Source organism: Dendrobates tinctorius, unplaced genomic scaffold (assembly GCF_039654945.1).
Source record: "Dendrobates tinctorius isolate UK_male_01 unplaced genomic scaffold, ASM3965494v1 ptg000124l, whole genome shotgun sequence".
Taxonomy (NCBI): Eukaryota; Metazoa; Chordata; class Amphibia; order Anura; family Dendrobatidae; genus Dendrobates; species Dendrobates tinctorius.
Genome location: NW_027361792.1, coordinates 5259658 through 5274956, shown reverse-complemented (window position 1 = coordinate 5274956; position 15299 = coordinate 5259658). Strand labels below are relative to the sequence as shown.

General features: G+C 50.0%; 1 protein-coding gene across 5 annotated transcripts in view; it reads left to right on the top strand.

Annotated features, from left to right (window-relative positions):
* LOC141046940 (uncharacterized) overlaps positions 1-14672 on the top strand; it is a 91083-nt gene extending 76411 nt beyond the window's left edge. For all 5 annotated transcript variants that reach the window (XM_073541778.1, XM_073541777.1, XM_073541775.1 and 2 more), the window contains 8 exons: positions 663-814; positions 1211-1355; positions 3673-3825; positions 4043-4186; positions 5056-5153; positions 5573-5707; positions 11979-12090; positions 12424-14672. In XM_073541778.1, the coding sequence (XP_073397879.1) occupies positions 663-814; positions 1211-1355; positions 3673-3825; positions 4043-4186; positions 5056-5153; positions 5573-5707; positions 11979-12090; positions 12424-12582 (1098 nt within the window). In that variant the 3' untranslated portion in view covers positions 12583-14672. The remainder of the gene's footprint in view (positions 1-662; positions 815-1210; positions 1356-3672; positions 3826-4042; positions 4187-5055; positions 5154-5572; positions 5708-11978; positions 12091-12423) is intronic.
* Positions 14673-15299: the final 627 nt, after the last annotated feature.

Below are 15299 nucleotides of genomic sequence, written 5' to 3'. Positions count from 1 at the left end.
ATCCAAGACCTTTTTGGAATCCATTGTTTAAAGTGAAGATTTGGTGAAACAGTCAGAATTGACCATATTGGCCAACTTTTATCTAATTTGTATGGGCAGCTGTAAACTGTGCACAAAGACGTGACCCAAATAAGGAACTAATATACAATAACGTGAGTAATTTGTCCACAATCCTAATTGCCAATATTGGTCAACCTAAAAGGGGTTTTTACAAAACCACTCTTCCCCGGCTGCAGATAAAACAGAAAAAAAACAAACATTGTCTTTACTGATCCTTCCCAAGTCCAGGGCCAAGTCTCCAGTGTCTGCTGTTGTCTACAGCGCTGACGTCACATTGACAGCAATATAGTAAATCCGTCAATCTGATTGTCTCCTGCCATCTACCTGGGCAGAGTCGCCGAGTTCAGTTATTATCTGCAGCGCTATCAACATGATGTCAGCGCTGCAGACAATAACGGAAACCGGGAACGATGCTGAAGACGAATAAAGAAAGATTTAATTTTTTTTAGAAACTGCGCCTGGGGGCAGAGGTTTTCCAGACAATGGACATAGTCTGGTGGCATGTATCTTGATTTGTACGGACTCTTTGCTTGTGTTTTTGCTGGAAATGAGGATTTTCGATTAACTTCTCTTTTTTTTTTTTCTTTTTTTTTTCCTCTTAGGTGACAGAACTGATCAATAATTCTGCTTCGGAATCTCTAAAACTCAGGACAAGGATTCAGGATTTGGAGAAACTACTACTAGAAGCCAAATCTCTGAAGGAGAAACTGGAGAAGGAGATCACCGGCTACCAGTCCGAGCTGTCCGAGCTGAGGTAGGTTATTGATTTGCCAATATTCGGCTAGAGCTAGACACAAAGATACATCATACGACCATTAGTACAATTATCTATGAGCAGTGCAAGGTGCGCCTCTCCGGGTCCCGGGAATGCGGGATCAGTTTGGTTTGCACCCTTGGGTCATCACACCAAGGACTTTTCTACCAAGTCTGAGCATATCTCCCAGTGACTCATGTATGGACTAGCAGGGTATACAAGACCAGCTCTTTCGGGTTCTCGGGTTCTGTTTGTTATGTCTGGGGTGTGCGGATGGGCCATGTGGTTTTGGCTCAATTTACACTTCACATGTAAAAGTTGTCGAGACCTAAAATCGCCATACTTTCAGACTTCTTTTTCTTTGTTTTTTGCTTTTTCTTCACTTTCTACTTCAAGATCCGAAAAAAATGTCCTTGCTGCCGAACTGAGAGCGGCTCGTCAGCAGTTCAGCACAATCGTTGCAGAGAAAGACCGGCAGATCGGAGACTTTCAAAAAATCCGGGAAACTGCAAAGCAGAGTCGCACCTTGCATGCAGAGAAGGTACGATCTGAGGATATGGATTTAGATAGTTTTTTTGGTTTTGGGAAAACTAAGCAAACCTGATATACTGTTGGGCCTAGTGCTGAGCCGGAGGGGCGGGCAGGACGGGGGACTCTTCGTCATGTTCTGCCCTCTTCGTGCTTTGCACTAGGGGAGACGCTATATCTGGTTTGTAGCGGATTTTAAGATGAGCTGCCTGTTTAGAGATCAATTTATACTTTCTGCTTAAAATCGAACACCTCATGATGTCTGTGTCCAGCGCTTCTCACTTCTACGTCCGGAGGTAGGAGATGCTTTTGATGTGGCACCCGCAGGTCTCCTGCACGCTCAACAGGTATCGAGCCCTTGTCCTATCATCATTCATGACACCCGCCGGCCGTGCACGACAACTGGCGACACTGACGTGTTATGAGCTCATTTTCTGCTCCACCAGCTGGGAGTTCTCCTTCCGTTCTCCCTCTGGTAGTGACAGGAGGTAGTGAGGTTAGTTTAATTGGTAATGGTCTGCCACCTGACGAGGAGGATAGTGATTGGATCTCTGGAGTATCAGACTGGATATAAGACAGCCAACGCCCTATCCTGTTGCTGGTGATTCAGTCTGTTTCTCAGGTTCTGGACTTCAGCTCTGCTCCATTCTTCTCAAGTTAAGTTGGTTTTTGCTAATGTTCACACTTGCTCTTGTTGGTCAACTCAGTTTTTGTGTGGTCAGCCAGCCCGGCTGGGCTGTGCTGAATTTCCACTCTTATTTATCTGTATTTGCCAATTTGCCTTTTTGTCCTTTATTAGATTGGCCTCTTTTTGCTCTGTCTCAGAATATTCCAGAGTGCTGATATAGTGGGAGAAGTCTAGTGACTTCAGGGTTAATTTTGTTATCAGAAGCGTTGGACATTATTTTTGGTAGGGTTTTTTGGCAGATTGCAGACAGTGTCTTGCCTTTCCTGTCCTTTCAAGTTAGTTTGGCCCCATCGTTTGCTCAGCCTATTTTTCTGACTTTGTGTTTTCATCTTGTTTCACTGTCAATACATGTGGGGGCTGTCTTTCCTTTGGGGTCTGCTCTGGGGAGTTAGTTTTCCTCTTTTCTTACTTTAGGCTTATTTAGCTCTCCGGTTGTGACGAGGCGTCTAGGAACGTCGTAGGTACGCTCCACGGCTGCTGCTAGTTGTGTGTTAAGATCAGGGCTCTGCAGTCTGCATAGTTACCAACCTCTCTGGTTTTCTGAGACTTAGCGTGTGTTGCTTTTTTCCTCCTCGGTGACCCATTCATAACACTGACGCCTGCAAAATATGAAGTGATAGGCAACGAGGAACAGTTTTATGATTCTCTTCTCAATTTGGGACCATAATATTTTGCATTGAGCAATGCATTCACCATTCTGCCACATGGGGGAAGTTGCAGACAATCGACCCTGCAGTGATACTCGGGGGTTATTGCATGCCCCTATGTACAAATATGCCGCATGTCGGGTGTGGGAGTATGGAGCGGGCCCAGGAGCATAGCTCCATTCGCGTCTGTTAACACCTTAAATGTCGCTGTCAGTGTTCAACATCAGCTTTTAAAGCGCGCGGATGTGGTTGCAGGGTGCTTTTAACCCCTTAAATTCCGCCGTCCGTGTCCACCATCAGCATTTAAAGCATGTGGAGGTGATTACAAGGTGCTTTTAACCCCTTAAATGTCGCTGTCAGTGTCGGCCATCGGCATTTAAAGCACGCGGATGTGATTGCGGGGTGAATATGGAGTGCCTGGGTTGCTAGGGGTTCGGGACTGCCATGTTCAAACCTCTGTGAAGCCCAGCCACTTCATAGGAGACTACGATTTTCTCAATATACTGCAATATAATTGTATTGCCGTATATTGAACAAGTGATCAAATGAGTATAATAAAAATAAAAAAGTATTAATAAAAATACTAAGTTTTAAATAAAATATGAATTTTCAAATCACCTCTTTTCAAATAAAGATGGTTTAAATATAAAAATAAAACCTATTTGGTTTTGCCGCACCATCTATCAAAATATAATATTTAACCTTTTGCGGTAAAATTGAAATGGCAGAATTGTCATCTTTTTTGGTTGAAACTCCTTTGCAAAAAAAAAAAAAAAAAGCAATAAAAAAGTGAGCAAAACATCAAATGCAACATAAAATGTTATCACTAAACACATCCGGTTCCCCCCTCCAAAAAAAAAAAAGATCAACACAAAGCACAACTAACAGAAAAAGATGGCATTGCCTTTTTTCACCATTTCATCGCGCTTGGATTTTTTTTTTTTTTTTTTTTTTCACGGTTTTCAGTACATTATATCTTCATTATCACTCGTCAGGGTGTGGAGAGGACGGCGCTGGTCGGGAGTCCTGTAGCCACAGAGAAAGGAAATCTGGCGAGGGATGATAAGGAACAGACAAGGAATGAAATCCAGAGATACCTTGATGAAATACAGCAGAGAGACCTGATAATTCAGCAGCTGAATACGAAGGTGAGAGAGCGCGACACAACGACCTCCTGGTATTCATGCCCCGGTAATGGCGAGATTCATGCCCTATATGTGTAACGTGCTGCCGTCCTCCATAAAGAGCCGAAGGATCCATTAACAGCCGCTAGATAACAGCACGCAGCCATTGTTCTCTCTTATCAGCAGGTGTCGTCCTTTACGTGCTCTATGGTAAGCGACATCGATTCTTCTTTCCCTTTAGGCGATGGAATCTATGGAGATGAATGCGGTTTTGTCTGCTCAGCTCAAGGGCGTATCACAGGGGCTGCGAGATACTCAGACGAGATACACGGACTTGCAGAATCAGTATTACAAACTGCAGAGAGACCTGCAGGTCACAAACCAGGTGAGGTCTTAATGACGGACGGCTGTTCTTGTGCAACGCTATACGCACAAATGGAGATGAGAAAGAGGAAAATCTGCAATTCACATCTCGTAAAGGGATGACACGCTACTTATGTTTGGTGTGGGTCCGACCTCTGGATTCGCCACCAGTTTGCTAATTTTTCCTGCAATCCGACACTACCGGCCAGCAGACTGCAGCGCAGCACCAGTCAGCCAGCGGCTTCTTAATTTTCAAGATTGATGGGGGTCATTGGAAATATGCCGTCACTTTATGACATGATTATATCTATCAAAACCATTGTCCGCGCTCTAATGAGTGTGTCTATGATCCCCGTCGTTCTACCATCTACGCACCTCGTGATCCCTCGTTTATTGGGGAACTTGCTTGTTAATCTGGTGTGGAACCATCTTTAATCATAAAGTATCGGACTTTAGTTTAATTCTGTTTCTCGTTGGTTGATGGACACCCCCAGAGTGTGGTGGACCCTGCCTGCCTCTGCCAAGGCGGCCATCTTTTTCACTGGCAAAATGGCGCCTTTTCCCTTTCAAATATGGAATCTGTGACGGAGGATGCAGATATGTACCGACCCAAAGATATTTTATTTTTTGGCTGACTTCCTTAACATGATTTCGTAACTGCTATATTTCAGGAGTCCGTAACCTTCTGCACTTCAGCTGTTGAGAAACTACATCTCTCAGCATGCTCCTGCTATGCATGCTGGGACTTGTAGTGTGCCCTGCTATATTGTATTACTCTGCCTTTCCTTTTCTGCTGCACTATAAATAAATGCACAAGAACGGCCTATTGATTTCCAGCCGCCTCGGCCCCTTTCTTTCCAGAATCGCTAACTCCTAGCTGTTTTTTTGCAGAATGACATCCTGACGGAGGTTCCCCCCGGAGCGCCCCAGGAGCGGGCAAACGTTCTGGTGGAAATAGACAATGCTGAACTGGCCGACCTAAGACGAAGGTTTGTTAATGTTCTCGCCTGCTCTCCGGAGACCCTCTGTATTATATAAAGATTTAGCAATCTGGCCTTGAGAAAAGTGATGTTCTATCAGAAGCCTCCTGATTCCTGTAGCACCATTCAGACGAAACGGAGGAGCTGGGAGAGACCCTTCTCCCCTCATGTGCTGTAGAGGTGGAGTCAGGGGTTTGATAGAGCAGTGAACGCAATACATAATGGCCGTGTCCTGCTGGTTGGTACACGGTGACATTTGCAGGCAGTCGTCTTTCTCTGACATCTGCTGTTGACACCGCTAGGATTTCTCAGCTAGATAGTATTGAATGTTGGCTTACAATAGCTGGTGTGTGCACTACTATCCCATACAGTTACTACAGGAGACCAATACACTGGAAATCTTACCAGCCATTTATTTTTGTTCTTAGACTTGCAGAGGCTGAACTCCGCCATGATGCTACACAACAAGAGCTGTCCGTGCTGTCTGACCGGCTGACGGAGGAGAAGGCGCAGAGGGAAGCTGCCGAGGAGGCACTACATCTCACGGAAAAGCAGAATACGAGGTCTGGGTTCTTTATTAATACATTTATAGTAGTTGATACTCACGCGGGTATGTATACCTATTGGCTTGACCGTTGCCTATTCTCATTAGTAGGTCCGATGCAAAGTCATCAGTGCCATGCACACATGACACTGTGGGGGCCTACTGATCAGAAGAGGAGCCATGCACACATGACACTGCGGGGGGGGCTACTGATCAGAAGAGGAGCCATGCACACATGACACTGCGGGGGCCTACTGATCAGAAGAGGAGCCATGCACACATGACACTGCAGGGGGCCTACTGATTAGAAGAGGAGCCATGCACACATGACACTGCAGGGGGCCTACTGATCAGAAGAGGAGCCATGCACACATGACACTGCGGGGGGGGCCTACTGATCAGAAGAGGAGCCATGCACACATGACACTGCGGGGGCCTACTGATCAGAAGAGGAGCCATGGACACATGACACTGTGGGGGCCTACTGATCAGAAGAGGAGCCATGCACACATGACACTGCGGGGGCCTACTGGTAGGAGAGGAGCCATGCACACATGACACTGCGGGGGGCCTACTGATCAGAAGAGGAGCCATGCACACATGACACTGCGGGGGACTACTGATCAGAAGAGGAGCCATGCACACATGACACTGCGGGGGCCTACTGATCAGAAGAGGAGCCATGCACACATGACACTGCGGGGGGCCTACTGATCAAAAGAGGAGCCATGCACACATGACACTGCGGGGGCCTACTGGTAGGAGAGGAGCCATGCACACATGACACTGCGGGGGCCTACTGATCAGAAGAGGAGCCATGCACACATGACACTGCGGGGGCCTACTGATCAGAAGAGGAGCCATGCACACATGACACTGCGGGGGCCTACTGATAGGAGAGGAGCCGTGCACACATGACACTGCGGGGGCCTACTGATCAGAAGAGGAGCCATGCACACATGACACTGCGGGGGCCTACTGGTAGGAGAGGAGCCATGCACACATGACACTGCGGGGGCCTACTGGTAGGAGAGGAGCCATGCACACATGACACTGCGGGGGCCTACTGATCAGAAGAGGAGCCATGCACACATGACACTGCGGGGGCCTACTGATCAGAAGAGGAGCCATGCACACATGACACTGCGGGGGCCTACTGGTAGGAGAGGAGCCATGCACACATGACACTGCGGGGGCCTACTGATCAGAAGAGGAGCCATGCACACATGACACTGCGGGGGCCTACTGGTAGGAGAGGAGCCATGCACACATGACACTGCGGGGGCCTACTGATCAGAAGAGGAGCCATGCACACATGACACTGCAGGGGGCCTACTGATTAGAAGAGGAGCCATGCACACATGACACTGCAGGGGGCCTACTGATCAGAAGAGGAGCCATGCACACATGACACTGCGGGGGGGGCCTACTGATCAGAAGAGGAGCCATGCACACATGACACTGCGGGGGGGGCCTACTGATCAGAAGAGGAGCCATGCACACATGACACTGCGGGGGCCTACTGATCAGAAGAGGAGCCATGCACACATGACACTGCAGGGGGCCTACTGATTAGAAGAGGAGCCATGCACACATGACACTGCGGGGGCCTACTGATAGAAGTGGAGCCGTGCACACATGACACTGCGGGGGCCTACTGATAGGAGAGGAGCCGTGCACACATGACACTGCGGGGGCCTACTGATCAGAAGAGGAGCCATGCACACATGACACTACGGGGGGCCTACTGATCAAAAGAGGAGCCATGCACACATGACACTGCGGGGGCCTACTGGTAGGAGAGGAGCCATGCACACATGACACTGCGGGGGCCTACTGATCAGAAGAGGAGCCATGCACACATGACACTGCGGGGGCCTACTGATCAGAAGAGGAGCCATGCACACATGACACTGCGGGGGCCTACTGATAGGAGAGGAGCCGTGCACACATGACACTGCGGGGGCCTACTGATCAGAAGAGGAGCCATGCAGACATGACACTGCGGGGGCCTACTGTTAGGAGAGGAGCCATGCACACATGACACTGCGGGGGCCTACTGATCAGAAGAGCCATGCACACATGACACTGCGGGGGCCTACTGGTAGGAGAGGAGCCATGCACACATGACACTGCGGGGGCCTACTGATCAGAAGAGGAGCCATGCACACATGACACTGCAGGGGGCCTACTGATTAGAAGAGGAGCCATGCACACATGACACTGCAGGGGGCCTACTGATCAGAAGAGGAGCCATGCACACATGACACTGCGGGGGGGGCCTACTGATCAGAAGAGGAGCCATGCACACATGACACTGCGGGGGCCTACTGATCAGAAGAGGAGCCATGCACACATGACACTGCAGGGGGCCTACTGATTAGAAGAGGAGCCATGCACACATGACACTGCGGGGGCCTACTGATAGAAGTGGAGCCGTGCACACATGACACTGCGGGGGCCTACTGATAGGAGAGGAGCCGTGCACACATGACACTGCGGGGGCCTACTGATCAGAAGAGGAGCCATGCACACATGACACTGCGGGGGCCTACTGATCAGAAGAGGAGCCATGGACACATGACACTGCGGGGGCCTACTGATCAGAAGAGGAGCCATGCACACATGACACTGCGGGGGCCTACTGGTAGGAGAGGAGCCATGCACACATGACACTGCGGGGGCCTACTGATCAGAAGAGGAGCCATGCACACATGACACTGCGGGGGACTACTGATCAGAAGAGGAGCCATGCACACATGACACTGCGGGGGCCTACTGATCAGAAGAGGAGCCATGCACACATGACACTGCAGGGGGCCTACTGATTAGAAGAGGAGCCATGCACACATGACACTGCAGGGGGCCTACTGATCAGAAGAGGAGCCATGCACACATGACACTGCGGGGGGGGCCTACTGATCAGAAGAGGAGCCATGCACACATGACACTGCGGGGGCCTACTGATCAGAAGAGGAGCCATGCACACATGACACTGCAGGGGGCCTACTGATTAGAAGAGGAGCCATGCACACATGACACTGCGGGGGCCTACTGATAGAAGTGGAGCCGTGCACACATGACACTGCGGGGGCCTACTGATAGGAGAGGAGCCGTGCACACATGACACTGCGGGGGCCTACTGATCAGAAGAGGAGCCATGCACACATGACACTGCGGGGGCCTACTGATCAGAAGAGGAGCCATGGACACATGACACTGCGGGGGCCTACTGATCAGAAGAGGAGCCATGCACACATGACACTGCGGGGGCCTACTGGTAGGAGAGGAGCCATGCACACATGACACTGCTGGGGCCTACTGATCAGAAGAGGAGCCATGCACACATGACACTGCGGGGGACTACTGATCAGAAGAGGAGCCATGCACACATGACACTGCGGGGGCCTACTGATCAGAAGAGGAGCCATGCACACATGACACTGCGGGGGGCCTACTGATCAAAAGAGGAGCCATGCACACATGACACTGCGGGGGCCTACTGGTAGGAGAGGAGCCATGCACACATGACACTGCGGGGGCCTACTGATCAGAAGAGGAGCCATGCGCACATGACACTGCGGGGGCCTACTGATCAGAAGAGGAGCCATGCACACATGACACTGCGGGGGCCTACTGATAGGAGAGGAGCCGTGCACACATGACACTGCGGGGGCCTACTGATCAGAAGAGGAGCCATGCAGACATGACACTGCGGGGGACTACTGATCAGAAGAGGAGCCATGCACTCATGACACTGCGGGGGCCTACTGATCAGAAGAGGAGCCATGCACACATGACACTGCGGGGGCCTACTGGTAGGAGAGGAGCCATGCACACATGACACTGCGGGGGCCTACTGATCAGAAGAGGAGCCATGCACACATGACACTGCGGGGGACTACTGATCAGAAGAGGAGCCATGCACTCATGACACTGCGGGGGACTACTGATCAGAAGAGGAGCCATGCACACATGACACTGCGGGGGCCTACTGATCAGAAGAGGAGCCATGCACACATGACACTGCGGGGGCCTACTGATCAGAAGAGGAGCCATGCACACATGACACTGCAGGGGCCTACTGATCAGAAGAGGAGCCATGCACACATGACACTGCGGGGGCCTACTGATCAGAAGAGGAGCCATGCACACATGACACTGCGGGGGGCCTACTGATCAAAAGAGGAGCCATGCACACATGACACTGCGGGGGCCTACTGGTAGGAGAGGAGCCATGCACACATGACACTGCGGGGGCCTACTGATCAGAAGAGGAGCCATGCGCACATGACACTGCGGGGGCCTACTGATCAGAAGAGGAGCCATGCACACATGACACTGCGGGGGCCTACTGATAGGAGAGGAGCCGTGCACACATGACACTGCGGGGGCCTACTGATCAGAAGAGGAGCCATGCAGACATGACACTGCGGGGGACTACTGATCAGAAGAGGAGCCATGCACTCATGACACTGCGGGGGCCTACTGATCAGAAGAGGAGCCATGCAGACATGACACTGCGGGGGCCTACTGATTAGAAGAGGAGCCATGCACTCATGACACTGCGGGGGGCCTACTGATCAGAAGAGGAGCCATGCACACATGACACTGCGGGGGGCCTACTGATCAGAAGAGGAGCCATGCACACATGACACTGCAGGGGCCTACTGATCAGAAGAGGAGCCATGCAGACATGACACTGCGGGGGACTACTGATCAGAGGAGGAGCCATGCACACATGACACTGCGGGGGCCTACTGATCAGAAGAGGAGCTGGTACATCACAGCTCAGTACGTGTCCTGTGACAAGCAAGTTGCAGCAAGTCTAACTTGGCTTCTTGTGACTCTCTTGTTGTGGTTGCTGCACCTTCTGGATTGCAATTCAACGCCATTCCCTTGTATTGCACTATAGCAGCTACACCGTGCGAACCTTAGCCAGCTGTCGTACCTGAAGACGTCGTGTATCCCCAGCCTAAAGACACATAGGAGCTGCCTACATTCAGTCCATTATTAACTCCTTAATGTCAAATGACAGACATAGTCCGTCATTGGACGCCTCCCCCTGTTTGGTGCGGGCTCCGGCGATGAGCCTGCACCTTTTCTGGCACATGATAGCTGATCTGATCAGCTGACATGTGCCCGGAACAGCCGGAGGTGGAATCGCAATTGACCCGCGGCTGTTAACATGTTAAATGCCGCTTTCAAGCTCTGACAGCTGCAGTTAACATGCACGCGCAGGAAGTGCGTCATCACCTCGTCCCATCGGCGCCTGTGTCACATTACTGCGGGTCACCGATGGGTTTGGCATGACAACCCAGGTTCAACAGGAGACTCCTGTGGTTGTCATAGCCGGATAGTTAAATAAAACATAAAATAATAAAAACGTCAGATTGGCGCGCAAAACATAAGCTCTCACCCTGTCACAGATCCCGAAAAGTGGAGACGCTACAGGTCTTGGAAAATGGCAACTTTTTTTTTTTTTTTCTTACAAACTTTGGAATTTTATTTCACCGCCTAAATAAAAAAGAACCTAGACATGCTTGGTGTCTGTGAACTCGTAATGACCTGGAGAATCATAATGGCAGGGCAGTTTTAGCATTTAGTGAACATGGTGAAAAAAAATCCAAAGAAAAAAATTGTGGAATTGCACTTTTTTTTTTTGCAATTTCACCACATTTAGATTTTTTTTTTCCTGTTTTCCAGTACATGATATGGTAAAATAAATGGTTCTATTCAAAAGTACAACTCGCCCCACACGGCCATATTGATGGAAAAATAAAAAAGTTATGGCCATGGGAAGAAGGGGAGCTAAAAATGGAAACGCAAAAACGGAGTTAATCAAGACGCTCTGCAAAGCCGTTTTATTTTGTTTTATTTTGTGTTTGTTTTCAAGATGAAATGGAGCAAAAAAAAAAAAAGCTGAGCGTTACATTGTGCTCTCCTCACAAATAGAAATGCCTTTCCTTTGGTAGATTTTTTTCTGTTTGCGGTATAAATCCGCCATCATGATGCGAGTTGTGATTTCCTGCAGTCTGTACGGGGCTGGAGATGAGGCTGATGGCAGGAAAACCCCTGGAGATGTCATGTGCTCCCCCATGATGGTCACTACATGGTGCAGATAAATGACCTTTCCTGCTCTCGTCTCCTTCTTTCCTCTTTGTTCTGACATCCGGCTCCGTCTTCCTGCAGCTCATCGCTGCTTGTGCAGTGTTGGCAAATGCCGCGTATTTAGCCAAGCCTGGCAGAGCCATCCTCATTTACAAATGTGTTGTGTCTGTCTGTTTTAGGCTCGAAACAAAGTCGCCTTCCAGAGACTACGAGTTCTCCCTCCAGATGGAGTCAGACGACGAGCGGGAAGCCTTAATCATCGATCCCACTCAGAATGTGGCTCTGCGAACAGTACGTGTCTTCCCAGTGGCGAACACCCTGAAGTCAGGGTCCCCCTTTATGGTGCTGGGCCTGTTTTATCCTTCCGTTACTTTTTAGGATGTGGCGCTGCACTTGTTTTCCGGTATATGAGTGCAGCCTGCGGTGCCGTTGACATTGCGATAGCGGATCCTTGCGAGATCGCGGGCATGTCACCGGCCGATCGGGCACACATCCTAGCAGGCATGTGCCGCTGCAACGTCCTCAGCGCTGCTTACCTCCCGCTGCGTGCTTGCGTGCCTGCAGAGATCCCCTTTACTCCATCACTAGATAAAAAACAAACTTTGTTTCTAACTTTTCTTATAGATCAAGAGCTGCAACGTGTCCGTCCGGAGATGGCTGCACGGCCGAAGCCTTTATTGCGCGAAGCTGCTGACCTCCAGGTCGAAATCCCGCTACGTGTTCCTCACTTACCTGATAGGACTGCACGTCCTGGTCCTAATGTGCCTGACCGGGGCGCTATAGCACAGGAGGCGGCTCGGGGCAATGTACTTTTTCACTTAACCCTTGTTCTACTTTTCTCCCTTTTGGGGCATTAGCAGCAGGGCGACCTCACTAGGAGAGTCTCGACGCTTACATATTGTCTCCCAGAAATGGCTGGAACCTGAAAGTGGCAAGGAGCGAGTGTGCGGTGGAGAATGCTAGATCTGCCCGATCACTGTGCAGCAGTCGTAAAGTGAGATCCAAACGAACCTTGCAAACCAAGCCTTAGAAATACACTTGTCCAGACCAGTCCATGGGGAATGAAGAAGTCCAACGCCTCCCGTGCATAGAGAAAAATAGTCAGTGTACAATCTCTGACTACTGACAACCCGAAACGTGCAGAGGTACCGAGATCCGTGACCCTGGTAAAGCTGAAAGCAAACGTGGAACTACACTGGATGGGTCCTAGCATCCTCTCTCCTTTAGGGGTATCCTATAGGATGAGTTGAGGGGGGCAGGTGACAGCGCCATGTTATCTGCAGACACTTTGCACTCACTTTTTCACCAGCGTGAACATATGTGAGTCGATATATGTAATATATATATACCAAAAATAATAATCTGACACTACGATGAGTTGGACACAGATCCAGGAAACCTTACTATGAACTGTTTATGGGGTCTGCTTCCTTTTATTTATTTTTTTAACCCCAGAAATAGCGCCACTCCTGTCAAATGGCTGCGTCTGGTATTGCATCCCTGCAGCACTTGAATTGGGCTTAACTTCAATACCAAATGCAGCAATGCTCAGCGTAGTGGTGATTTCCTATAGATAAAAAAGACCCCTTTGTCTTTAATAATATTATACAATTGATGGGTTATCCACCTTTGGTGACAATTTTTATCCACATGGATTTGAAGAAGCTAAAAATCATTTTTGCAATTGGGGTTTTGTTAAAATTTTTCCCATTACTTGCCTTCTACATGCGCTGCGTTGTATCACTGGCTGCAAAATGAGTTAACAGAGAATCTGTCAGTGAGTGGCCTCACTGACTAATGTGAGTTTACTCATTCTGCAGCCAGCGATACAACGCAGCGCAGGTAGAAGGCAAGTGATGGGAAAAATTTTAACAAACCCCAACTGCATTTTTTATTCTCCCCCCCCCCCCCCCTCCCCAGATTCATGCATTTAAGTGAAAAAAGTCCCTAAAAGTGGATAACCTGTTTACAGGTTATGTCCAGCTCTGTCTTTTATGGCAAGATAGAAGAAAGTGCTTTTAGGTCCCGGTCACCAGTGGAGGGGCTTCTAAAACAGCCGCACTGTTTGCAAAAGTCCCACAGAAATTAATGGGTGTCATGCAAATGGCGCAGCTGTGCTCATCCGTTACTGTTGACCCTCTTCTGGTGGGCCGGGGCCAAGTCCTCTGGTGGGCCGGGGCCAAGTCCTCTGGTGGGCCGGGGCCAAGTCCTCTGGTGGGCCGGGGCCAAGTCCTCTGGTGGGCCGGGGCCAAGTCCTCTGGTGGGCCGGGGCCAAGTCCTCTGGTGGGCCGGGACTTAGATGCTGTTTTTCTTGTCTTGGATATAAAAGGCAGAGGTGGGAATAACCCTTTAAAGGAACACTCCGACTAAACGAACAACACTGTGGTCTATGCACCGCTGCTTAGTGCAGGCACCACACGGCGTCTCCGTTTTGCCTGCAGTGTTCCTATAGGGCTGCGGAGGAGCGCACACTACGGAGGTCTCTGTACAGGGTAAGAGGGGGCATTGCGGCCATGACTCCACGTTCTCCTGTGCTCCCCCTTATTATATTGCTGCTGCTGAATCTGCACTGGCCACTGTTGTGTACATATCTATAGAGCCGCTGGCTGGAGCCTTTACTGTATATTTTGGTTGTCCTGTAAAATAAGTATATAACATATATTTGCTACAAGAAGAAGAAAAAACGGTCCTTACTGTATATAACGCGCTGCTCCCAGATGATCTATTGACTCCAGACTTGAATTGCTGTAAATTGGGATTTCTTTTCTAGGAAGATGTTATTTTATCAGTTTTGGGTTATTTGGATTCGTTCTCTGCTTCTTGGTGTGTGGAAAGGAAGCTATCAAGTGCAATAAATGAATGCAATACAGGAATGGAGCGTTGTCTTGTTCTGGCCGGAAGGGGGAGCGTCGTCTTGCGCCAGCCTGGAGGGAGGCGTCATCTTGTTCTGGCCTGCAGGGGGGAGCGTCTTCTTGTGCCAGTCCGGGGTGGGGGTAGTGTCTTCTTGTGCCGACACTGGGGACGTCTTCTTGTGCTTGCCCGGGGGGCGTCTTTTGTGCCAGACCTGGGTGGGGGGTCGTTTTCTTGTGCCGGACCGGGGTGGGGGGTTGTCTTCTTGTGCTGGACCGGGGTGGGCGGGCGTCTTCTTGTGCTGGACCGGGGTGGGGGGTTGTCTTCTTGTGCCAGACCAGGGTGGTCGGGCATCTTCTTGTTCTGGCCCAGGTACGTCTGCATGCGCTGTCATGCGACATTCAGAAGAGAGCGCCACGTCGCTGCCTCCGTGTGAAATCTAAGGCGTGTATGATTTTGGTGGTTGATCGTCACCATTGTCAAGATCTCTGCTAGCTGTCAGTGTCTGCATGTTTAAAGGGAGTTGCCCAGTCTTCCTTCTTCAGGAGCGCACTGTTCCCATTGCCATCCTCCCGATGATTGGAAGTTCAGACCTGAGCCATTTTTATCACGTCCTATAGTAGAATCACACTCCATTAATATGCACGAGG